The sequence below is a fragment of the Diadema antillarum genome, unplaced genomic scaffold (assembly GCF_040938485.1).
Source record: "Diadema antillarum isolate AM-2024a unplaced genomic scaffold, OU_Dant_1.0 seq00001012_RagTag, whole genome shotgun sequence".
Classification (NCBI taxonomy): domain Eukaryota; kingdom Metazoa; phylum Echinodermata; class Echinoidea; order Diadematoida; family Diadematidae; genus Diadema; species Diadema antillarum.
This window is the reverse complement of record NW_027271848.1, coordinates 633,429-661,167: the sequence shown is the minus strand read 5'-3', so window position 1 is coordinate 661,167 and position 27,739 is coordinate 633,429. Positions and strand designations below refer to the sequence as shown.

Here is a 27,739-nt window from a genome sequence, read left to right as displayed (position 1 = left end):
GTGGTACTGCAATTTCAAAGCTTACCCTATCGCAGTTGTTACATGATGTATCACATTCAGTTATAGTTATTATCAATTACACTATATCTGGCTGTTGCAGTATCAATCATGCTTAGCTGCATGAAATGCCATACTAGTGCTAGGGCATGATCCGATCATTATGTCCAAGTGACATTCTACATACCTTCTACTGAACAGGGAGGGTGCTTCAGGAATGAAAGTCGGGTACACCAACTTTTATTATTCCACATCTTTTATCTCAAAATGCAACAAAACAACTCATTATCCCAGCAATTCATGTCAGCCAGACAAGTTTCTTGGTGTAGCTTTCTGATACATTGCGAGGGGATTCCAAATAGTGGAGGGTGAATTTTGAGCCCTTCTCAGAACTTTGTTTTAACATTAAAGCAAGAGAAGATGAGGTATTTATCGATTTCTTGTTAGAATCTCTTCAATTAAAGATCTCATAGACATAGACTTGATATGTACTGACAGTCACACTGTGATCTATCATTGTCATAGGGGAAAAAATTATTTATCATCATCATAGATTGATGTGAAAACAATGAAATATTCATGCATCTATGCTGTTTTGTGATTTCAGGACAGCTTTTATAGCACTATCGTTACCCTCAATACCTTGATCTGCATTTTGCTTAGGAACAACTCTTGTGTGCAGAGACCAAACAATTCATGTATATTGTGAGTGGACAGATGAATGATCATGAACTTGGCATTAAAGATCAATCTTGAATTGTGTTGATATATGCTTAACAAACTTTCTTGCAGCCATTGCACTTCCCTGTGGCTCAGGAGCTGTCAGAAAACAGTCTGGTGTGATGTATGCATGTTTGTGGTGCAATGAACATTGAGATATATGTGTAATATTCATCAATATGAAATATACCTCAATATATACGCTTTCTTACTTATGGAAGACTAGTAATATATGTTTTGGCTGATGCTCAATGTTGTATTTTTCCAATTGGGGAAATATGTGAATGAGATAATTTTTAGAGCATTCCTTTGGTCATGAATACAAATGAATACAGCTCAGTGAACTCTGTTGTGAAAAAAAAAAATTAAACACCTCTAATACAGTACATACAAATCATATTGGTTTACAGTGAAATTCCTACCTTGATTCTGCCACTTTTATAGAGCCACACATGTATAAGTATCTTTTATCGAGGTTTCTTCAGCACTTTTCTGTCATTCTGTTTTATTTTTTGCATAGCCTCATAATTTAAAGAGAGAAAACAAAAGCTGGAGTGGGATATTATTGTCACATGAACATGGCAGAAAGTTGTTGAAGTATTTGTTTGACTATAAGTGACCCTGCATCACAAAATGAACAGAAAGTTGCCAGACATGAAATTTTAGTTAAGAGCATATTCTGAAAGAGCAGACTATAAGCTTTAAAATGATGTATAACTCAAATCAAATGGACTCTCCTTACCTATCTGAATATTGGAAAGAAAGCACACACTCAGGAAAAGTGTGAACTGAGAAAAGAGGCTCTGAAGTACAGTGTCTATTCAAGCGCTAAATCTGTACCAAGCCGTGCTGGCTGTGCGATGAATGGGACAAAAAACATGATGTAAACCACCGGAGTAATAACCATGAAGGGATTATCAGATTAAACTGAAATTGAGCATGCCTTATTAACACATTCTGTCAATAATTAATGCCAACTTTCAAGGCAGTAGCACTATCCTTTCAAAAGTTATTAGAGTTGAAAGTGAGGAGTGTGTACAAGATTTTTAAGAAATGAAAAAGGGATTCTAAAGACACACCTAATCACACTATTCTACCAAAAAAATGTTCGAGATAAACTGCGAAAAAACACACTTTCCTGCCCGTTTTAGGATCCCAAATTTTAGCATAAAGTAGACTTGCTCTTTCAGAAAATATGAAAATGTCAAGATCGACTAGGTTGACCCATTTCACCTATTTTCAGTCCTCGCACAAAATCAGTGTGTGCGACTTTTTGTTCGTTTTGTGATGCACAGTCACAGTGAAAGAGTACCTGACACCTACAACATCAGAATCTTTATACAGGAGAGCCCTGATATAATGAGCTTCTTGGGGGAAAAAATCTACTCATACTGGATAGAGATAAAATAAAAGGCAAAATCACGCCATTAATCGGTTGTCTTGCTATATCTGGCCTCATTATACATACGTGTACATGTCACAAGGTTCCACTGATTTATTTTTTATTTTTTATATTGCTTTGATTGGTAAAATCTCTTGCTCTGACTCTGTTCAAGTGCTTCCAGTTAAGTGATTGTATGCATTTGCACATGAAACATTTATACTTAATGTGGACAGTGTTACATGACTCCATATCTTTTGTCTTTAAAATGTACTATCTTGTGCCAGTATCATATCAAAATCATGACTTTATGTGATGTCATTGATATGAAATTGTATTTAAAAATATGCAGTATTGTAATCATGTCATCAGTAGAAATTGATTACAGATCACAGGGTACACAAGTAGGTTTGTCTGGTACAAGGTAAAGTAATGTAAACCAAGATATTTCCTGGCATTAAATTTTCGCAAATTCGAGCTCGCTGCCTTTTTTCATGGTATTGAATATTTGCGAATTGCTGCTGGCATTCAGTACAACAAAGTGTTGACAAGAACTTTCATGTGCATTTTAATTTTGCGAATCTTGGCTCTCGGGGAAATTTGTGAAATTGAAATACATGGGAACATTTCATCTTTTTTTGACAGTACGTATTATTGCATGATGATTTCTTTCTCAGCCAGTCACCTTCATACTGCAATACTCAGTGCCCCCAATGAATGGGGTAAATGGCTGAGATGTGCTTTTATCATATCTGCTCATCAAATGCATTTTCTGTGTATGGGAGTAAGTAGTTTGTAGGTTTGTTTTGATTTCTCAGGCTTAGGATGCATTATTATTCAGACACTGTCAGGATTCTCAACATTCTTTATTGTTGTGTTGTAGTGGGAGATTGATTATTTTGAATTTCTTGTATATGGGATTTATGAAAATTTGTAAATTATATTATCCTGGTTTTGCCAACTCCCCCCCCCCCCCCCATAAAGAAATATTTTGCCTTAAAATCTTGTAAATCCAAATATTTTGTTTCACACTTCAAGCAAGGTTTAGATGAATTGATGCTGATTGGCAATTTTCAGTTGTTTTGATTTATGTTTGGTACATATTAAAGCAGTCATTCATCTTTTTATCGCAATGTAAAGGAAAGAATAAAAAGATAGACTCATTGCGCACAGTGAAAACAGAGTATTCATGATATGCAATGTGACAGTTTTTTTTTCTGTAGTATGACAAATAGGTTTCCATTTACATCATGATGTCAAAACTCCAGTTTCTATGACAACAGCCATGCACAACCAATCAGATGGGAGTCTTGGAGTCATTACCATGGTAACAACAAGTTTAAAAACTTTGGATCTTTGCAAACCTGTATTATGTGAAATGGACACCTCTTCAGAGGGCTTGTTACTTCTCAGCTATAATTTGTGGGGTTTTTTCAGTGTTTTTAAAAGAAACTAAACTGGTAATGTCAAGATGATATCAGCCTGTACCAATGCCAAATTGTGCTTTTAGGTTTATTTATTTATTTTTTGTTTGTTTGTTTGTTTGTTTTTCTGCTACCGGTACTGAGAATGGTGATGTGTGCTCTCTTCATGTACTGGGTATTATTATATGTGCCGTCTTTACGTGGTCATATTTTTTGTCTTTCACTGATTCTCTCTATTTTGTTGAAATATAAAATGTCAACATACAAGGAAATATTCTTTGAGAATCATGCAACTCAAGAACATTCATCATCAAATAAATTTTCTTTAAATCATGGGAAAGTATGATCTTTGTGTTTTTTATTTGTTCTGTGTTTTGTGAGCGTGTCAGCCTGGAGATTATTGCTGCTGAACAGACAAACAATGAAACAAAGGCATATTTTGAATATGTGTCAGGGAAAATTGCTAAAATATGCTAAAAATACTAGCATTTTTCACTCTTTTTTTCTCATCACTCTCCAGATGTAGTTGCCTACATGTATGTCCTGGTATAGCTTCCAATTAAGGTGCTGTGATTGGGATTACTGCAAACAAGATGAGTGTATACTATATCTATTAATAGGGCCCATGAGGTACGTTCCAGAGATTGTAATTGAGTCACCCACAGTCTTATTCACTTTGATCCAGTGCTAATTAGCCACTACTCAAGATATTTGAACTACTTGGTACATGTATGTTAACTCCATCTTCCTCACAGACAGGAAGATGATGAATTCATGTCTCATTGCATATAATAACCAGCCACTCTCTATGGAAGTATATATGTTTTTATTGTGGTAATTACTTTATCCCTATACTTATAAACAGTGGGCAGTAGAGAATGGTAAAGACACAGGGTTGCGCAAACAGAAATTGCTCATATATTGCTGAAATAGACATACAAATTATTCAACTGGACATGTCTGGACACTAATCTGACATATCTATTTATATAGAACTGTATTTGAAGATGATACCATATTATAGTTTCATTTGCTGGCAATAATCAGAGAATTAAGTGATAAAACAGGCTATATCTACGAGGGTAAAATTTCAAACACTTTCACAATATACAGCTGGATCAGATTTACACTTTTGCACTTATTTTTGGACAGGATTAACTTTGTTTTATATATGCATTATCGTAATTATAAGTGAAATTTCATTCCATTTAATTATTACCGCGTATATCAATTGATAGGAATAGAGCAGCATGTATACCCAATATTATGTTAGCGTAATTAAAATGAATATTCAGATTGTTCAGGAAGATTGCAGCTTCAAGCATTGAACATCAAAGGCACAGAAGCACCTGTGGAATTCTTAAATTGTCCATTCATAGAAAATAGCTTATTGAATACTAGTAGTGAACCAGTAGGCAGTTGGAACTTGATCCATCTCTTGAGATACCTCCTTGGTAGGGCTCCTACCTGGGAATCATAGTAAACAAAAGTTTACGATAAAGCCCAGTGAAAAAAAGAAAGAAAGAAAAGAAAATGAATAATTGTAGAGACAACGAAAACAAGAAACATTTTCGATAAGCAAAAACTTTTGGAGACAGGAAGGCGGATCAACACCTCCCAGGACGAGTTACACGGGGCCGTTTACTATAAGTGCGGTGACCCCAAATACTATCACGTGGCCGTCTGTTGACATAAGGTCAAAGTGCCGGTTGTACAATAGAAATGGAGCCCGTTACCGGCTAGATTGCCTAGGAGGGGAGACAATATCGGCATGTAACTAGACCTACTTCGCGTCACATCTATCATCACCGAAGATAAGGGCCTACTTTAGGAGTCTCAGTCATTGCCCAGATACCTGTAGGAGATTCACAACTCCAGGTAAAGGACGCAAAAGTCATGTCTAACGTGAAAAACAACATCCTCGAGAAGCTTGCGGCTCACGCGAGCGCTGCTGGAATCGGGTCGTCGAGTACGCCGGGCGTAGCGGCACGGAATGACGGTGCGGACACGGCGGCAGCGGCTGCCGTGGAAGAGGAAAAAGATATTCTGAACGTCTTGCCTGATATGCCCGCAGGACCTCTCGATCGCTACCGTGAGAATGCCAGTTTCGACTGGAAATTGTTGAAAGTTGCCTTCGAAGGGGAGGATTCCATCCGATACCACGTACGTCAATAGTAGGCCTACTGTACTAGAATTCTAACGTTGTCGTTAGGTGTTTAGACTAATCAGTTCTACTTCTAGCATTAGTAAATGTTTACTTTAACGTTAGATTAGTAAGACTAGAGGTCTAACTATAGTTACTATCATGATAAATGACCATTAAATTTTTTTTTTGTTATTTACAGTGGCCTGTGCCTGTGCCTAGTGTAGATGGTAGCCAGAAGATTTAATTTAATTACAGGTTGCAGAATATTGATTCCAAATACAATAGTGCATGCATTGGAAGCATTGCTTGCAAACGTTGGACTATCCAGATCCAGTTAGGGAAATATTTTCTACATTGTCATTGTAGTGTACCGGGTACCAGCTACTACTTTAACTTAAGAGCCTATGGCTAGACGTCTAATTACTGTTGAATCTGTAGTACTATTTACTTACTTTTTATTGCAGTTTAACTGTAATCAGGGGCAGATCAACAATGTTTACAAGCATGCATGGTGTCTAGAATATGACTAGAAGGGTTTCTAGAATGCCAAAGAAAAGGCTAATTTTTAAAGCTAAAGTCAGTAAAGACAATTTGTAAAACTCAGTGAGTCAAAGTTTAGGGAAATCAACCCTCGAGTCAGACTCAATTGGAGTACTAAAATGCTATACATTGTAAAGCTTGTGATGTCAGGCCATAGCATGGCAGGAAGACCATAGAGAGGTGTGATAGGGTCAAAATCATTTGTATGATGCGCACACCACAATGTATGATGGAAATTCGTTTGCATGAAATTAAGAAAAGAAGGAAAACATCCAGATATTTGGAATTTATTTTGTAACATCAAATATTATTTTTCAATGTGATGATATCCTCATCTCAGTACAAAATCTGGAGAACATTGGAGAATGATCCCCTGTTCCAGCACAGCGAGCGTCCACTGACGATGAAGGAGGCAAGAGCCCTCGTCTTCCGGCAGCTCAAGCAGCTGAATCGCTACAACTTCATCTCCATGGAGAGCATCATTGAGAACCCCAACATCATCCACTGGTTCAACAACGCCATGATGCTGTATGAGCCGGCTCTTGCCACCAAGTTCAACCTCAACAAAAATGTGGGTATAAACCTGCACTCTATATGGCAGATCAGTGAAGATCTGTACTGTACATATCTTTGCTCTGCTAGAGTGTAGATGGATCCATGAACTACTAGTACTCTGTCTGCATATATTCTTTAAATTATTGTGATGATAATAAGCTGGCAGAGCTCACTCCAGGTCCTCTTACTAACAGCGAAACTGAAATGGATGCTTTGATACCCTAAAAGATCAATTATTCCTCATATTCTCAAGGTATTATTGCATCATTTTCAAGTTATATAATGGAATGAATTGAACAAGGTTGTTGTGAGGCCAGTAGTGTTTATCCAGTGGTGTTTCTATACCACATATTTTTGTTTGTTTGTTTTTTATCTAAAGTTGAAATAAATGAATGGAAACATTATCATTATCAAATGTTATCCTAATTTTTGTTGATGTTGTTGAACATTTACCTAATGCTGTATTTTGATTTAATATTTGTCCATACTAATGTGCTTAGAAACATCAGTATTACGTGTTATTTGTTATCAATTATTATCATCATCATCATCATCATTATTATTATTATCATTATTATTATCATTGTTATTATTATTATTATTATTATTATTATCATCATTATTATTATTATCATTATTATTATCATCTAATATTATCTGCAGATATTCAAGTTAATGCCAGTGTTTTTCTTTTGAGATATTGATGCATACTTTGAGGCTGGTGCAGTACTTTGTCATCCCTAATTGAATCTAGAGACAAAACTATTGGGAGTAAAGAGAAAGGGGATTTGAAGTAAATATTCTAGGAATTGCAGCTCTGACAGGATTTCAGCTGATTGTCAAATTATATCTAAAACTGAGTATTAATAACAGAGAGTAATAATATAATATAAGAACTTTGTGCTTCATGGATTATTAGGCTGTGATGCAGAGTAATATCCATGTTTATTGTCCCTTATTTCTCAGAGGACAACTAGATGTGAATCCAATAATGATAATGAGACAAAAGATCTATTATCAATTTTCTCCTCCTCATGTAGCTGTTTGGACAGACACTAAGGGCCAGTGGTGCTGGACGCTATGAGGACATCATTGAACAGAGCGAAAGATTAGAGGTAGGTGTAGTACACCTTTTTAAACTAGAAAAGCACTCTGAGAGCGCAGACCTCCGCCGAGCAGCTACTTTCCACTGATGATCTTGCTCTTCCATAGAGATCAGTGATTTCCACCCATACATGTACGTGTGCATGCTGAAAAATCGCCCGATTTCCCAATACAGTGGACTCCCGTTATAAAAAAGTCCTCGGGACCGGCAGTTTTATATCGTAATATCAAAATTTTGTTATAACCGAACAAATAAACGATAAAAATAGATAGTGTGGGTAGCATTGCGGCCTGAATTTTTGTTTCGTTGTAACCGGAATTTCGTTATCATAATAAACCGGGAGTGCACTGTATAGAAGCCTTTGTTATGTGATAAACCCTCAGCTGTGTGGCACACCTCGCCCTAGCTGAAACTAGAGCGCGCACCTTGTGCGTATGAAAACCTCAAAAATGTGCAGCATGAACTCCCAAGTTCATTGACCCTGCCTGCCAAAATATTGAAAATCCTTCTGATTATAAAATTCATAGAAATTTCCGGATCACTACTAGAATTTAATCATCTGTTCCTTGTGTCATTCTCAACCTTTCCTGCAAGTTTCATCCAAATCCTTGCACAACTTTTTGAAATATTTTGCACACAGACAAAGAAAGGAACAAACAAACTAACAAGCTATTAACAAACAACCAACAAACTAAAGCCAGTGAAAACATAACCTCCTCCCTTGGCGGAGGTAATGAGTAATCCTTTGGACAAAGTGTGAAATGACTGTTCAAACAATTGCATATGTAGCCTCCAAATCAATAATACTAAGCGTCTTGTAAAAAAAAAAAGTAAAAAGATAAAAGATAAGATGTTAAAGGATTTTACTGATGATAGCAAAATTTGGCTGAACAAGCTCAAGTCAGTTTACCCCAAAGCCTTGTTGTTACAAGATGTTTTATTTTTTGTTATGCTTATTGTGCATGCTGATTTGACTAAATATTTTAGTAGTCAGTATCATCCTCAACTTTGATATTATTTTGATTCAAAAGAAAAAATTAGTCTGTCTGTACTTTCATAGTAGAAGACCTTGTTGTTTTGTTTACAAATGAATGAAATTTTACCAAATCATTTTGAACTTGCAAGGGTTTTGACGAGGAATTATGGGTTGTCTTTCATATTCCTGACGTAGAATGTTGTATCTAAGACAATATTTTTTTTTTTGGATCATTTTCATGATTCAGGATTTTGAGGGGAAAAAAATGCCATAGAAAACCTCAGTAACAGAATGAGAAATTTGTATTAGCCCTTTACAGGAACATGAAGCAAAGCTAGCAATTTCCCACCATGGAGCTTAAAAGTCAGATGTTAACACCCTTTAAAAACTAGGCTGAATACTTTTCAAAATGGAATTGAACCTAAAATACCCATCCAATGTAATGAAATTAGGCAGGTACCCACGAAGATGCAGCAAGGGTGAATACTTAGTTAGGGACCTGATCTTGAAACACTGTCGCAAATTCTTACTGGTAGGAGATCCAGTGGAACTGTTATCACTCAGTGTATAAGACTACAAACTATCTTGATCCCAAAGTCCCTGGTTCAAATCCCTTTGCTGCCCTTAAACAGCTTCAGAGAAATAATCGTTGTTATCCCTTTCATTTTGATCATCTGATACCTGAGCAGTAGTCACATGTGATCCTTGTAAATTTATCAAGTTAAATTTACTCACAATTCTCACACAATCGCTGAATGCGTATTGCAATGCGCATACAACATGCTACAATGTATGTGCAAATGGTAATTCAAGCTTAGCACGTACAGATGGTTCCATTATTCAGTCTTATAGCATTCACTGACATATGAAATCTTCATCAATTGTAATTTGGTGCTCCAAATTTCTTCTGTGGACTTCTTGTTTGAAGCAGTTTTCTCTTCAGGAAATGCTCCAGCGCAAACGGGATTAATTATGCAGAGAGTCATAAGAGTTCATTTCCTGCGTAGGGAAAAGAGCAAGTACCATCTGAAAGGAAGTGTGTAATGTCGAAGTCAGAAACCACGTAGAAATTTCTCACTTTCTGATGACATGTCCTGCATCTGTTTTTCTAAATGAGCTGCTATGTACCTTTCTTCCACTCATTCAGAAACACATAATCTGTGAAAGACTCTGTGGGTCATTTAGTGGTTAGTGTTATTGTTGAAGGTACCTGACATTTTATTTCAGGATTTTTTGTTTATTGTCGAGCCCACCGGAGATGAGGAGAGACTAAGAGATCGCCTGTCCGTCCGTCGTCTGTCCGTCCGTCCGTCCGTCCGTCCGTCGTCTGTTCGTAACGCTACAAAAACTTCAATAACTCTTTACTCTGAGCTTCAATTGCAATCAAACTTTGAGGAAAGAGGGGTCATACAAAGTTTCACATTTTACCACATATGAAGGTCACCTCAAGGTCAAGGCTCACAGGCAGGGGTCAATGAACTTTCAGAGCCCAATGTTAAGTTTTTGTGGCACGTTTCTATTATGGGTCATAACTTTTGATCCATAACTCCATTTGTGACCAAACTTGGATGGTAGATGTCCCTTGGGGAGTGGATGATCACCACAAGGTCAATGGTCACAGGCAGGGGTCAAAGAACTTTAAGGGCCCAATGTTATGTTTTTATGGCACATTTCTTTTTCCATAAATTTTTTCCCTTTCATATCTCTTTTTATCTGATTATCTTTTTTTTCCCTGTTATATCCCATTCGCATACAATTTCTTGTACGCGAATGGGCGAGACACATTATGGCACTTGCCTTGTTTTCCTTTCTGTCCTGGTAGATTGATCAGTCATCATGAAATTTGGTTAATTTATGAAGGGCTCATGCAAGCAGCTAGACTAATTGAATAGTCAATGACTTGGATATACAGTAGATTTGATCTTTGATCTTTGACTTGATCTTCTTCTTTTTTGTCAAAGATTTGTGATATAAAAAGGTTGTTCATTGTCCGACAGTACACTTAGACTTTCAAAAGGGTTGTTGTTCTTGAAAGATTGTGTTTTTCTTTTCTTCATTTTGTATTTTCAGGGTAAAGGGGCATTTTGTGTACTTGACAGAATGTGCATTTGAACCCATGCCTTATTATGAGAACTTACCAACTTGTAATATCAACTACATTTCCAGGCATTGAAACCACTGTCTTGAAGCATCTCTTTAATTTCCAAACTGAAACTGAACCCACCTCCACCCAAAAAAATAATGATTATGCATTAATCAAAGTAGATTATGCAATATTTTCTTGTAATCATGCGAAAGAATTTTTTTCCTAAATATGAGTATTTTTAGAATCTTTATTATATTGCAAAATACTGTCATCTTTTGAAATAGAGTTTACAATGGAAGTATGGGGGAGGAGGAGGAGGAAGAGGAGGGAAGTTTTACCTAATAGTGTGTGCTTTCGTCATACAATACATACTCTTCTCTGTCACACCTCCCCGCTCTCTGCAATGAATAAACTTTTGAGAGTTCCTTAACCTCAGTTTGAGATGCATCTGTCGGTACTTAGTGACTTATGATGCAGACTGCTGTCGGTGTATAACTCACTGATGTCACATGTCAATAAGGGAATATGATATGAACATCCCATTTTTATCCCAGAGACTGGTTGTTACCAGAGCTTGTCTGTGGCATAACGTCACCATTGTTTACTCAAACTTTTCATTCAATTGAGTTTTACGTTGTAAGTTCTGTGACCTTGCCAGACATACAGTGTGTACATTTATATTGGTGAACTTTTTTCCTTGTTTTCCAGGGTTTTTATAGTCCAATACATATATGATAGTGAACTTTTTTGTAAGACGAATGGCTGCTGTAGTTTACGTACTATGATACATACAAGAATATGAAAACAAATCAGAGTGAATTCATCTATCTAGGTATCTTTTTAAGGGTTGACAATCTTTCTAGTCATGCGTGTTTGAAGAGCAGAAGGACTTGATATACTTCAGAAATCTCTTTAATAGAGTAGCAATGCATTATTGATTACGCAACCAGATTCATGTAGCATTCCCCAGGTCTTTGTTGTTGTTGTTGTTGTTGTTTCCCTCCATCCCATTAAACAAGAATAGATTACCTTAAATTAAAAAGTTACCTTAGTGGCATTTCATGGCTTTTTCTTTTTAACTCTCATACTTTTGGACATGTAATCACCAAATATCATGCGAATTTTAGTGAGTATGTGAGAGTCAGCCCAAAATGTTTCGATGACCATATTTGGTGTATATGTATTAAAAAAATACTACTTATGATGAGCCTTTCTGAGATAGTGGTAAATTGGGCATTGTTTGTCCCAAAAGATTTGGATGTTTACAGTTTCTTGAATGTTTACTCGAATGAACTTTGATTTATAAGACAATTCATGTAAACAGACATTGGTATGACAAACATTAAACAAAAAGATGTGTGATACATTCACTGAAATATATTAGGATTGCACAAAGCTAGTAAGTAGTATATGCATATGATTTATATTAGATGGCTAAATTTCACAATATTTGAACAAGAATGTTCAGAAATTTTAATAATTCTTGACAAAACTGCGAATAAGGCCTTTTGTGATCTATCATGTTTGATGCCTGTGTTTGATCTGTCTCTCCAAAATTGTCTTCACTCTCTCTAAACACCTCATTCTCTTTTCTGATATTTTGTTTTGGGAGTTGGGGGCTTGGGCTGCTAAAGCCTCTTAAAGATTTATACATGTAAATCCACCTTAAAGCTGTCTAGATGAATTTTCTGTTCAAGATCTGCTGAGAGAAGGTATGTTTGTATCATAGTTTGTGTCAAAAGCAGGTAATCAAGAAAAATGAGATATTGTTTCAAGAACTGTCTCACAATTTAAGATTTTATATCAAAGCTGTTGTTCTTTCACCTAGAATATTCTGGTTACACAGTGATTTTATGCTTTCATAATTTCACTGATGCAGAGACCAAAAAATATCCTGGGAATTGAATGATCAGCCTGTCCTAGAACTGATATCTGACGGCTTCTCCTGTAAAAAGCATAAACAAACAAACAAACAGATAAGAACTATATGTCCACTTGCTCCTGGAATTACCTCTGTGAGTTAGATGGGCATTGAATCAAGCAATGAACAGAGTCTGCAGTAGAAAGAACAAGGTAATAATGGTGAATTACTAGATCCAGTTCTGATCACAGTCCTCTAACAAATGAAAAAGCATTCATTGAGATTAACACTGATCTAATCCCACATCATACATGTACGTGTGTGACCTTTGACCAGATTATGGGCTGCTTCGCTCTCACTGAGCTGGCCCATGGCTCCAACACTCGTGCCATGAGGACAACCGCGACCTATGACCCCAGTACTCAGGTAAGATTGAAAACAGAGATCAAGTCAAGTGTTGCTGTTTTTTTTTTACTACTCTTAGTTTGCACTGCTACCCATGGCATCTCAGTTTTAGATATGGAATGATAAGTTACTTCCAGCTAGATACCGAAAGATGGAATTAAAGTTTTCACAATTTTGTAAGCATTCTATCATGTCGAATGTTTTTTGTTTGTTTGTTTTTTTCAAAATTCTCTTTTCTGAAGTTGCGTCCAGGTAGTTTGAATACTTTGATAGCACCAGTGACTGATAATTTTTAGGCCATGTTTTAGCAGCTGTACTTTGATTGAGTTTGTGATTGTGAGGGGTTTACTTTTCCAGTGACTTTATGTCTGCAAAATCATTTATTAAATGAAATAAATTGTTGGGGAATTCATGTAATAATACACAGTGAGCTTTATCTGTCCTTCATGCTGACAAGCTGAACATTTGGATTTGAAAATGTCTCATACAACATTTTTTTTTTTTTGAAGAATGTAGAATACCAGTACCCTCAAGTTTGTATAAATTTCCATATGTTACATGAAACGTCTTGCGAGAAAAGTTTAAATTTGACTTGCAAAACAAGAGGATGCTGAACATAAGTCATTTCTTAGACTGCTTGTGCGAGCATAAAAGACCTTCAGATTGAATAAAGTTTGAGAGACAAGTCAGGCCATTATCTTGGGAAGGTGTCTATCATGCTCAGAGTACAAAGTATAATTATGTGTTTATATCAGTTCTGTTCCAGCAGTGTAAGCATAAAGGCCGTTTTTTTTTTTTTTTATCCAACAAGGTTATCACAACTTCAAACACTGGATGGCTATTAACATATTTGCAGCACTGTTTGATGCTCAGAGTTCGTCAGTTATTTTGAAAGAACATTCGCCTCAGGAGTTGAAAAGATCTTACAACTGCTCCCAAGTTTGATTTGAAATTTGAACTTGACATGTGGTGCATATTTAGCTAGATCCGATATTGATGAAATCTAAACCTTCATATCGGTACAGCAGTGGCGGATCCAGAGGGGGGCGCAACCGGCGCACGCCCCCCCCCCCTTTATTTTTCGTAAAAAACAAAAGAAATAAAAAGAAAAACAATGAAATGAAACTCGGAAGTGGCACCAGAAATATTAGTCACGCCCCCCCTTTACAGAATTCCTGGATCCGCCCCTGGTACAGGCACACTGTACATAACACATTATGTACAGTAAAGAAATATAGTTTGGTTAATTAGCAATCCTTGTTAAGAAGTACTCCTATGTTTTCAAGACAGAGTTTGGAATAAAGATGCCCTGTTTAAAGCTTTAACAAGTTCATCTGTTTAAAATATGTGTAGACCCACAATCACATGTTTAGTTTCTCACTTCTATATTTACCTTGTGATTAAACATACAGTATTCTGATGTAGATACCTAATGTGTTTTTTTTTTCTTTGTGTGTGTGTATATATAAATATATTGCCACATAAGAGTAGTACTCTGATTTGTAATAAAATGGCCTCTCTTTCAATAGGTCCCTAAATTAGTCCATTGTATTTGCAACATGATCACATAATACACAACACATTCAGTAAGAATGCTGCAGAAAATTGTTATTGAATTTGCAGCATTTCCTCCAGCCTTTAGACCAGATACCACAGCTGTGTTATGATTTACGTATAATGCTTAGATCGCAATATGGTAAAAGTTAGAGCCTGGTAATCTTGCATGCTTTTAACCTTGTTATTCCATCTAGATTGACTGTAAATAGTGCCAAAACTCAGGGATTACCCCAGTGGATTGATGAATTTATACCGTCTATGTTTGTTCCCCTACCCTTCTTTCTGATCCCACCAACCTCCCCTTCTTTCTTACCTTACCCCCTCATCCAACCTGGCAGGAGTTTGTAATTAACACACCAGACATTGAGGCAGCTAAGGTGTGGGTGGGGCTGTTGGGTAAACAGGCCACCCACTGCATCCTATACGCCCAGCTCTACACCCACGATGGCACCTGTCACGGACTCAACTCCTTTGTGGTCCCCCTCCGGGACCCCAAGACCCTCCTGCCCCTCCCTGGCGTCTTTGTGGGGGACCTGGGGGAGAAAATTGGGCTGCATGGATTGGATAACGGGTAATGATTTGCTTGTGTGTGTGTGTGTTTGTTTGTTTGTGTGTTTGTGTATTAAGTTTTGTGATCATATTCAGAGTCCATTGATGTCATCATTAACCCGTTGAGGATGAATCCTCAACGGGTGTCTATGGGAAATGAGTGTTGTAGCAAAATCAGTCCGTCCACAACGGGTTAGGTAGATTTATGTAGTTGGGGCAGACTGAACATGAATGATGTTTTTCATGATGTTGAGTACAATAATATGGACTCATCGACTCTACTTTTTATGGAGTTTGAAGTTAAGATTGTCACTGTTATGACTATTCTGGATGAAATTTAGAACACAGTAAAGCTATCAATATAACATATGATTAAATGATAGATTAAGGTTTTTATTTATGATATGCATTTTCGAGCAATAATTCATTGTTCTCATTTTGTTCTTGAAATTAGGAGCTTCTAATCTTCCATGATCCTTCCCAGTCACAACTCCTCTCTAAATTGTCCACCTTTTTTGTAACATTATGTGGCAACTATTTTGCTTTAATAATCATTTTAACTTGCTTAGCAGGAAAATCATCAGTCCTTGCTCTCAATTTTGATTAAACCAAACACTCAGAATTTGCTTGACCTTTGCATGCCTTGATAACTCCCCCTCTGCCTTCAGCTGTGCTGCTCCAAAACTTTGGAATAAATTACCCGAGAAACTGAGGAAGGCATCATCACTTCAAATCTTTATTGAAGACTTATCTTTTTTTCAGAAGCCTTTGATTAATTTGTTATCTATTTTTCGTGTGTCAAATCAGTGACAATGTCAGGAGCTCTGTAACATCACAGTGCAGTAGAGTATATTTACATAGTAGCTGCGCTATAGAAATTTGTCTAATTATCATTATTATTCTCTGCTGCAGGTTTGTTTCCTTCCACAAAGTCCGCATCCCCAGGAAGAATCTGATCAATCGTACTGGAGATGTTACGGAGGGTGGTCAGTACGTCACTCCATTCAAGGTAAGATGGCTAGCAGCGAACTACAAATATATAGGTATTAATAGCTCATATGGACTCTTCTGACAATAATAATAATAATAATAATAGACATTTATAGAGCGCCTTTTCTACTGGATGCAAAGCGCTATGACATGTCATCCCTGGTCGCCATAGGAGATAAAATATATACAAAATACCAGGCAGTGACAGTATAAGTCCAGTGCACATAGAGGGACATCAAAATAAATAAGTCTTCAAGTTTTGTTTGAAATGATCAAGTGTGGGAAGATTTGAGAAGAGGAGGGAGCTTATTCCACAGCCTAGGAGCAGACGAAGAGAAAGCTGCATCACCAGCTAGTTTTTTCGTGTGTGGTTGAGTAAAGGTAACGGATGATGAAAGACGAGTGCGCCTAGAGTGAGAGTGTTGTACCAGACACTCCCCAATGTACTCAATAGGGCAAAAGTTTTTTTATGCTTTTGTTTTGTTTTTGTTTTTTTGTTTTTTGATAGGAATGAATTTCCCAAGGCAAGAAAGTGGGCTGTGTAATGTGAGGTATATTTGTTCATTCATTTATATGAAGGGTAGATGATGTGTCTTCTGCCGTACTTCACCCATTACATAATAAGCATTAATTTCCTCTTTGTGTTAATCATTATATACAGGGTATATGGCATGATATGCTAATCCCAGGCCATAAAACAGGCAAGTGATGTGATATATTTCCATTGTACACATTTAATTATCCCAGGATCCCAACAAGAGATTTGGAGCATCCATTGGTGCTCTCTCGTCCGGCCGTGTGGGCATTACCACCATTGGTCTGGGCAACATCAAACTGGCCATCACTATCGCTGTCCGGTACTCGGCCGCCCGCAAGCAGTTTGGACCTACGCCTGATGAGGAGCTACCGGTGCTCGAGTACCAGATGCAGGTGAGCTGTGGATTAACCCTTAGTCTGCTTTGTGTGCAGCTTTGGACACACTGTCCAAAGTTTCTGACGAAGAAAGGGTTAAGTTCAATTTAGTTTCATTCAATTCAATTCAATCGTGCTTCATTCCAATCCAACAAAAGGTATTACAAAGATAAAGTTACGTTTGATTAATAAAATTGATGACAATTTGAAGAAGTACGCATCATAAGTTCGGTACAAAATAAATGAATGAATGAATATGTAAAGATAGTAACAATGCATACTTTGCAATGGTGACGATAAGTAAATGTAGTGATGGAAAGGAGTGATCCCCTGAAAGCGGAGCTTGTAAGATGTGGATCACTCAAAAAATCTAAAACTTGAAAAAAGTAACATAATCTAAGTCTACGAAAGTATGCCATGTAATCTTTGTGGCATTGTGGCCTCAAGTGTGCTGCTTGTATCTGAAGTAAATGGACAGGTATGACACTGGTGTCTCCTTCCATTGATCAAGTCTGATTATATGGTATGCCAACTTTCTATAAACTTGTTGTATACCATAGCAATGGAGACTCATCCCATACGTTGCAGCAGCCTACATCCTCCACTACTTCTGTGACAGACTGTATGAGGGTCTCGTGGAGTGCCAGGTAGCCCTCATGATGGGGGACCAGAGTGAGCGACAGGTGAGAACATGGGTGTGGTGGGGGCTGAGGTCTTCAGGTTCAGTGCCTGGGTGAAGTGTAAGGTTGTGGCTTCAAATTCCAGATTGGCTTGTGAGGTTTTCAGCTTCAGAATCATTTTTGTTTGTTCTTTTTTTTTTGGGGGGGGGGGGGATAGAAACATTCCTTGCGGTCTCAGAAATTCTTAGAAATTGCAACATATTGACAAATTGCCCTTCTCTGATGTAATTAATAAGTATCAGATTAAGCATTGTCTTTTGTAGTAACCATGAAAAAATTGTGGGTATACATACTCAGGGAGGATTGGAACTTACAACCTCCTGCTCACAGAAAATGTGTTTTATCTACCAGACCACCAAGCTTCCGCCCAACAGGCAGTGCTTGTTCTAATTCTTTAATTCAATGTGGGTTCTGCATATTTTTCAAATTCATGAAATTATTGCACTGAATTGCTTTTATTACTACTGATCAACAAATTGTCCTATATCTTAGACATTGCCACACTTTGTTGAGGCATTATGTCCTTCTTTTTCCCATTCATACGTTTGTTATTCCAGCCTCAATATTTTTGGTTTTGAAATGTGTTTTTCCTTTTTCTTGCTTTGTTTTGCATTGTCTTGACTGTAGGCAGAGCTAGGAAAGGAGATACATGCCTTATCCAGTGCCAGCAAACCCATGAGCAGCTGGTTAGCCAGGGACTGTATCCAGGAGTGTAGGGAGGCCTGCGGGGGTCATGGGTACCTCTGGGGTAATTAAAACATTGATGATGATGACAATGATGGCAATAGTAAAGATATGAAAAACAGTAGGAATAATGATGTTAATGGTGAATTATGATAATAGCGATATGAAGTGCTTATGATGATATTAAAGGGAATATCCGGAAAAAAAAGAAGTTCTATTAAAAATTGGGTCCCACCTTTAGAACCACTCAATACTTTGTTGTAGATATCTCAGCCATTTCAAAGTCTATTTTCATCAAATAACTTTGAATTCCTCTTAGAATTGTATGCTTTTTCATATTTCATTAAAGTGATTTGTAATTATCTCACAAAATGTTAAAACCTGAATCCTCATCTAAGCCGGGGCTATATCATGCCTTTTAGATCAATAATAGGCTCCTATTTTGGTCATCTCTTTTTTAAATGCTTAAACCTACAGCCATTAGCAGAGATAAAATTTCAGTCAATGATATACTGTGAATAAGCACTGTCATTTACATGAACACATGAGATTCAAGTTTATTAGTTAATACAATATGCATCAATAATTCATCAGATGTCATGAATCCAATAACATTGCTAATTTATAGTGTGTGTGTTTCTGTAGTAGTTTGAAGTTCTCTGTTTCTTGTCTGTATGTTGACATCTGTTCCTTGTGCATTAATCAACAGTCAACAGGTTTGGAGTGTTGCGTGATGACAATGACCCTACCTGCACCTACGAGGGCGACAACAACGTCCTGCTGCAACAGACCAGCAACCACCTGCTCGCCCTGTCAGCTGCGAAGCGGAGGGGTGAGCTCACAGTTAATATTATTCTTTTATTACCCAGTCATCTTATCCCTTTTGAAAAATCGTTCCAAGTTTATACTGTTCACTGTTAACCATTACTTTCCCAGTGATGTAGACACCAAGGAATTTGTTTCATTGTCCAATGGCATGTTCCAATGTATCTAATCAATCATAACATGAGGGGGTGTTTCATAAAGCTGTTCTTAAAGTTACGAATGACTTAAGAATGAATGGTGATCAGTTCTTGTGCTGAATTACTGAAATTCTGGTAAGTATGGAACATCAGAATGTGTTCCAGTTGTTCTTAAGTCGTTCATAACTTAAGAACAGCTTTATGAAACACCTCCAGGTTTGAATGCTGGTGTGCACAAAGAGTAAAGTGGGATGGTTTATGTGAATTCTCTCTCTCAGATGCGAGAACTCCTGCTGCAATCACTGTTCCATAAGAGGGACAGGATATTTTTGCCCCTTACTAGAGGGAACACGTCAGTGGAACATGACCCTATTCACCTGACCTTTAACCTATAGCCTCTTGACTGCAAGGCAGACACGCTGATGATTTTACTAGTAAGCTTGCTGTCCTCTTATTATCTTGATGGCACAGCAACCTACAGCTTTTTATACTTTTAATACAAAAATCTGCAATTCACTTGTAAGGTAAATGGTACATGTTGGACCGATGAATGTAACTTTTCAGACTATCATGGAAGCATTGAATTATGCATTGCTCTGTCACTTCACTATATCCTTCTCTGTTTAAAGGGATCAAATAATTTTGGTTGAGACCTAACTTCAGGTTTCTAACATTTTTGTGTGAGATAATGAGAAACCTGTTATGAAATATGAAAGAGCATGTAATTCCAAGAGGAATTCAGAGATGATTTGATGAAAATTTGTTTTGAAATGGCTGAGATACCCAGAGTAATCCTGATAAAAGGTGAGACCACGGGACAGTTTATTACGGTCGCTTTGTTTTACTTTGTTTTTGATGTCTCAGCCATTCCAAAACCAATTTTCATCAAATAAACTTTGAATTCCTCTTAGAATGGTGTGCTCTGTACTAATTCACACATGGTTTCTTGATATCTCGCACAAAGTTAAAAGCCCAATCCTCATCTCCACCAATACGTTGTTGTTGTTTTGGTTTTAATGGTGTGTATCACTCTGAATTGAGTATTTATACCATCTCTGTACAATATTACTATACCATGCCTTTAATCTTTTTGCAGGAGAGACCATTTCTTCCCCTGTTGGCACCATGAACTTTCTGGACAATATGTTTGACATCATCAAACAAAGGTTCACAGCAAGTACCCTTGAAGAGGTTATCAGACCCCAAGGTGAGACTCCTCAAAGTGACAGATGTTGAGTAGTGGTATGGGCGTTTCAATGAAGCAGAGGGGAATTTTCACACCATACAAAAGCAGTTTCTGCAAGGAACCTTTATTTGTTCCTTACGTCTAGTAAGATTTTTACAGGCCCTTTGTAATCATGAATTTTTTTTTTTTTGTCTCCTTTTTCTTCATATATTTTTGGAGTTTTTCCCCCCTCAATATTGCTTTGATTCTTTAGTTTTCTGTTGTTCTCATGAACTTTGTCTCCTTATCATCTTCTGTCTTGTTTACCTTTCTCTTGACTCTTAACACGATGGACTCCAGGTTACATCACGAATGATAGCATAATCAAGGGTTATACGGTATACGCCATATGTTTTAATAGCAAGTCAATTTTTTTGCGAATGGAGACTTCTCAACAATTTCACGAATGATTAAATTTGCGATTGTGGAGTGCTGTCTTGAACAGAATCGTGTGTGCACGTCACATTCATGTTGGGGAGATCAGAGTCAAAATTTTTGTGTGTCTTTAAATTCACAAATTGCACCTGACTTGCAAAATTTACGAAAATAAAAACCTCATGAAATATTTGGCGTATGTATACAGTAATTGAATTCATCGTGAATCATGAACAATTTATCTTAATCATTGTAAACATCACTGTGAATGTTAATAATGGCTAAAATATATATTTTATCAAATTGATTCCTGCTTGAATCCAATTTGCCTGGCTGGTGTTGACCCTAGGTGGTTTTTTTTTCCCCTCTCTCTAATTTCCTTGTTTTATCTTGTGCCAACTTCTTCCCTCATGCCCACTTTTCTCTGAAGAAATTGTTGCACAAGTGCCTAAAAATCATAACAATTACCTTGTTATAATGTTTCTCACTGTAACGGGATACAAAAACAATGAAATATGAAGAGTCAAGACCTGCAAAATCACTGTGGTATGAGAGGGTTTTGACATATCCAACCTCTTTAAAACGATGTTCCACTGTATTTGATTTTGTGTGTATCAATGTGGATGATAGCATTGTTTTATGAATATTTCATTGATTTCATTCTAGGTCCAAACATGTTGAGATTTCACATATTGGCTCCATGAAGAAATGAAGAAACAAACTGGTAATGCATTTTTGGCCAATAAAGCATGAGTTTACTCGACTCAAATTTTTGGCGTCCTAGGCCTTCTTCAGGAGTCTTGATATTTCATTGATTTCATTGTTGTTTCTTTGAATCAAATCCCCACCAGTGATCATTGATGCCTATCGCTGGCTGGTGGTGTACCTGCTCCAGGAGAGCTCCCACAAGGTACAGCATGAACTGATGAATGGCAAGGATGCCTTCACCGCCCGGAACGACTCTCAGGTCTACTTCTGCCGCTCCCTGGCCCTGGTCTACATGCAGGTCTGTTCCTATATTCCCCATCAGTTCTTCCTAAGACCTAGACCAGATGCTGTTAGTTAGGGTCTGTGCTGTAGGCAGTACATTCTTGTATTTAGTCCACCAAGAAAATGAGTTAAACCTTGTCCCTCATCTTTGTCAAAGTGCAGGTCTGGATAAAATTGCAGCCAAACTGGGCAATGTCTGTTTATTATTTACTGTTATACTCACCCTGAGGGAAAATAATCCTGTACACCGTTTCCATCAAAACTTTGTGATCAGAATTGCTATACAAAATGCAGATAGTGTTATCCTGTTGAGGGTAGGGAATACAAGACTTATTCAGACTGTACAGTGTTCCCCATGGGGACCCCGACGAGAGCTAAGACACTGTAGATTTTGAACGTCATCTTGTATATGTTCAGAAGTAGCACATGAACCCTGAGCTGGAAATGCATACCAGTACTGTAAGTGGTGAAGAACATCTGTTCGTAAGGCTTGACAAAAGTTGTTTCAGTTAATGACATCCTTGTGAGTCAACACAGGAGGTTTATTCCAAGCTCAATTCTTCTCCTCTTTGAAGCTCAGGTGAGCATCAAGCCCCATGGAACATTGGTTTAGAGTATCAAGCTCATCAATTATCTGATAGGTTTTCTTTATTTATCACTGATTTGCTGTCATAATGGATGACAGCTCTTTCAAAATGGAAGTTTGTTCATTTGTTTGTTTGTTTGTTTGTTTCATTTTTCCATCTGAGAAGATGGCTGGATAGGAGTCTAAAGTTAACAAGAGGACCAGTCTCTGCCCAGCTTGTGCTGAATGTCATCTAAATTTGTGTACATCAGCTGGTGGATGACCCTGTCAAATTGAACCATTAAAGTGCACTCATGTTGGATGATGTATCATTATCATTTGTGTGCAGGAGCTATGCCTTTGTGAGTGTGCAAAGATAACTTTAGTGAATTTCATGTACTTCCATACTATAACATTCTCAACAACTTTTTGAGGTTTTTTATTCCTTTTGAGTACAACATTATATAACACTTTATATACTGAGAAGGGTTTCCAACACTTTTATCCCACTGGACTTTGATGTGAATGAGTACTTATGAATGATTTCCTATCCCCATTTGGACTGTAGCACACACTGTTGGATCAGTTCTGGCAGTACGTTGAGGGCGCCGATCTACTCCCGGAGCAGAGGGCTGTCCTCACCAAACTCTGCAGTCTGTTTGGTCTGTGGAGCCTTGAGAAACACATGTCCACACTCTACCAAGGTTTGTATGTTAGCATTATTTTGCCTCCATGCATGATGATTTCACTCATTGAAGAATTGCAGGTCATGTGGAAACATCCAGACATTTTTGGGTTTTTTTCCAATTGTGACCCTGCATCACAAAACCAACAAAAAGTCTCCAGACATGGATTTTTAGTTAAGGGCAGATTCTGAAAGAACAGACTCTAAGCTTTAAAATGATGTTTAACCCAAAACAAATGGACTCTCTTAACCTATCTAAATATTGGAAAGAAAGCTCACACTCTGGAAAAGTGTGAACTGAGAAAAGAGGCTCTGAACTACAGAGTCAATCTCTTCACGCACTTTATCCTTACCAAGCCATGCCTGCTGTGTAATGATTGGGACAACAAACAGGATGTAAATCACAGGAGCACTAACGATGAAGGGATTATTGGATTGGGCTGAAATTAAGGATGCTCCATTAACAAATTCTGTCCATGATTAATACCAACTTTCAAGCAGTAGCATTATCCCTTCAAAAGTTATTAGAGTTGAAAGTGAATAGTGTGCCAAGGATTTTCAAGAAATGAAAAAGGGGCCTCTGTATAGCATACCTGATCACACTACTCTATGAAAAAAAGGTTGTACAAAAACTGCTGAACACACACTTTACCATTTACTTTATGATCCCAAACTTAGAAATTATGTAGAAGAGGAGCAGCTCTTTCAGAATTGATGAAAAAACTTAAGATTGACTTGGTTGACCCATTTCACCTTTTGTGAGTCTCACGTAAAATCAAGGGGTGCGACTTTTTGTTCGTTTTGTGATGCACGGTCACAATTATATTGCCTGTTAGTTACCTTTCAAGCATCACCATCTGTAAGCACCATTCATTGGCAGTTTGTGCAAACAGATCATCAACTGTCATAACAAAATTAAGTTGTCTTTACATGCTGTACATTGACTGAAACTTGGTGAGAAATGCCAGTGCTTCACAAGTCTTCTTACGTACGTGAATTACAGGGAAAGGTTTTTTTTTCATATTCTTTCTTGTTTTCTTTTGATTCTTTGGCTCTTTTAGTTTATCTTATTTCAGTCATGTTTCTTGCAATGAAATCATGAAAAATCTGTCAGCGTTAAATTTGTCAATAATGTATACCCTTGGGCAGTATTGCGCAACAAGTAAGCCTAAACAACTAAAACAGTAATGCAGATTCGGATAGAAATTTATTTTTTTATTTTTTTTTTAATGGCTAGTTTTTTAACCATTTCATTTCTGTATAGCAGTATAAAGGAGTACAGTTCAAGATGTAATGTAGCACTCTTCACCCTTTTTGTGCCAGGGACTTTGGAGAATATGTGAAGTGCAATAGGGTTTTCTGTACCAATCAGTGCTTATAAAAGCACACAAAGGTTTAAAGATGAGTCAAATTCACCCCTCCCTTCTGGCTGCTATACTTTGATCCTCACAGGTGGTTACTTTTCGGGTGCGGCCACCGCCCGTCTCATTCGAGATGCCATCCTCCAGCTGTGTGGTGACCTGAAGAACGATGCGGTCTCCCTGGTCGATGCCCTTGCCCCCACTGATTTCATCCTCAACTCTCCCATTGGTTCTTCAGATGGACAGGTGATTAGCTGCTCTTGTGTCATTTGTGTTTACCGCGTATGTGTCTTCTGTGCAATCCTTAAAGGGATCTATATGTTTGGTTGATACCTAACTTCAGGTTTTTAACATTTTTCCATTAGGTAATGAGAAATATCTTGTGAAATATTAAAAAGCATGTAATTCTAAGAGGGATTCAATGCTTATTAGATGAAAATTGGTTTTGAAATGGCTGAGATAACCAAAACAGAGAAATCATGTTAAAAGGTGGGATCCACCATTTATTAGGATCATTTTGTTTTACTTTGTTTTTTGATGTTTCAGCCATTTCAAACCGATTTTCATCTAACAAACTTTGAATTCCCTTTAGAATGGTATGCTCTGTATCATTTCATATGTGATTTCTTGGTATCTCGCAAAAAGTTGAAAGCCCAATCCTCATCTCCACCAATACCGGTACTATACTATCCCTTTAAAGTCGGCGTTGAAGAAAAACCAATAGCCTGTATACTTCGATAAACCATCACATGTTGTGAATTCTTTGTTTCTTATGTGAAACAAAGTTTTGTTTTGCATATCATGTCAGCATCAAGCATAAATGGTATTTGATATTCTTTATAAGTATGAGCTCACGAAAAAAATCTTTCCCATTGCTATTTCATTGCTGGGGACTGTGCATCCATTTTGTGTAAGACTGCAAATACCACAGATGGTGGGAGAGCATTCATGAGTTCGTTTTAACCCGTTGAGAACGGTCTGATTTTGCTACAACATGCATTTCCCATAGACAATGAATTACCCGAGTATACTCGGGACTTAATTGTCCTCAACGGGTTAAATATCCCAAGTGAGCATGCGTCTTGAAGTCATTCTGGTTTGAACACTATCAACAGTAATGTGATGGAGTATATATTTGTGTTACTCTCACCCACAGATCTACAAGCGGCTGTACAATGCTATCCTCCAAACCCCGGAATGCCTGCAGCGACCTGATTGGTGGAAGGAGTTCCTCGATAAGCCTGTGATTGGCTCACTGCCCACCGCCAAGCTTTGAATTTTGCATGCGGATGGTGTGACTGGTCAAGATGCAACTGAAATGGATCATGATGTTGAGAGTGTAAATAAAATGGATGGGATTGTAGGGTTAAACAGCATTGGCAGTATTGAAGATTAACCTGTTGAGGACGGGCTAATTTTGCTACAATATGCATTTTCCATAGACACTTGCCTGAGTATACTTGGGACTCGTCCTCAACGGGGTAAAAATGATACTGTTGTGTTGCTGATGGAGAGATGATTTTGCTTTGTGTTGATGAGGAATGGGAAGCATCGATAGTGAAAATGAAGATGACAATAATTTACCGTCTCAAACGTGATGCTTATCTAACAATGATATTAACCCGTTGAGGACGGTATGATTTGCTACAACACGCATTTTCCATAGACACTTGCCCGAGTATACTCGGGACTGGTCCTCAATGGGTTAATGATTAAAATGATGCCATTGGAAGAGGACAGATGGAATGGTGTAATTATGGTGATGATGGTGGTGATGGTGACGATGATGATGACAATGGAGACTTATTCAGTAATAATCGTGGTATGGATGACAACATTGATGACATGTATACCCCAGTAAAAATACATCTACAGGGTTGACAGTTGGCATCTACAGTGGCAGAGCTACTAATGAATCAGTTGTATTATGTTCTAGGAACTTCAATATTACTTGATGTTTGATGAGTTTGTGATGAGTGTAAAGCTTAATAAGTATGAAAATTGAAGTATTTTGCATGTTTGCGATGTAATCTTATACCACAATATTCCTTTTGCCAAATCCTTATTTGTTTGTTTCTTGTATTTTGTTTACACATGTAATCAACTCTAATTCTTGCTAAAATTGAATGAACAGTTCTCAAACTACATGTATTTTAAGATGCAATAATGGTTTTATTTTCAGTTCACTGTCAGCTGTATTGAGGTTTTCCAGCTATCATGTATGCAGTTGATTGAAAATGGACAAGATATAGGTACACTGTAGTATCAAGATGTTTTATAAAGCTCCTTGGTAGTATTAGTTGTAATTATGTTACTGAAATGGATTATCAGTCATTGAAAATGACAATTTCATTGGTTATGAAATATATTTGATATATTTAATAACCAATTAATATCATTGTAATTATCTACAACACATTCTGTACTGCTTGTTTCTCAAATCATCTTCAAGAACATGATCATGTAGTGTAGAAGTATGTTCTCATATACATGTATATACCAATGTGGTAGTGATGTGATACCTACAAAGTGTGTGAGAAAGGCACAACTCATGCTGTTTCTGTAATTATTTAATGATATTTACTGGGCACACTACTTGGCACCAAAATATGTACATAAAATTTAGAATAACAGACCAAAAGATTTAAATGAGGAGAATCATCAAAGCCTTTTAATAGGGCTTAGAAGTGAAATTCAGAGCCATTGCTTAATTTGCTTGGAGACGTAGGACCCAGTACGAGATACCATGATAGGGTCTTTTAATTCAAGATTCCAAACTTCCTGTTGCAGTGGATTCCCGTTAAAACAAAGTTCTCGGGGACCGGCAGTTTTCTTGCATTATATCAAAATTTTGTTATAACTGAACAAATAAACAACGGAAATGCAAAGAGCAGATAATGTTGCGACCTGAATTTATACTTTGTTGTAACAGGAATTTCGTTATAACGATGTTCATCATAATGGGAGTGCACTGTACCTTGGTACTGTTTCGGATCAATCTTGATATA

The 27,739-nt window shown here is 37.3% G+C and overlaps 1 protein-coding gene across 1 annotated transcript; it reads left to right on the top strand.

Moving 5' to 3' along the window:
* The first annotated feature begins 5,258 nt into the window (after positions 1-5,258).
* Positions 5,259-26,283, top strand: LOC139742665 (peroxisomal acyl-coenzyme A oxidase 3-like). Its single transcript, XM_071653193.1, has 15 exons — positions 5,259-5,685; positions 6,549-6,779; positions 7,804-7,878; positions 13,128-13,217; positions 15,092-15,324; positions 16,215-16,311; positions 17,040-17,222; positions 17,765-17,887; positions 18,512-18,632; positions 19,278-19,400; positions 20,627-20,737; positions 21,982-22,136; positions 23,254-23,389; positions 24,823-24,977; positions 25,888-26,283. Exons 1-15 carry the CDS (start codon positions 5,419-5,421, stop codon positions 26,005-26,007), a joined length of 2,220 nt encoding a protein of 739 aa, XP_071509294.1. The 5' UTR covers positions 5,259-5,418; the 3' UTR covers positions 26,008-26,283.
* Positions 26,284-27,739: the final 1,456 nt, after the last annotated feature.

Excerpts from the sequence above, each read along its gene's own strand:
- LOC139742665 (XM_071653193.1), top strand. The coding sequence starts at position 5,419 with ATGTCTAACGTGAAAAACAACATCCTCGAGAAGCTTGCGGCTCACGCG. Across the intron at positions 5,686-6,548 it reads AGGATTCCATCCGATACCAC|TACAAAATCTGGAGAACATT; the intron begins GTACGTCAATAG and ends TCCTCATCTCAG. Across the intron at positions 16,312-17,039 it reads AGTACGTCACTCCATTCAAG|GATCCCAACAAGAGATTTGG; the intron begins GTAAGATGGCTA and ends TAATTATCCCAG.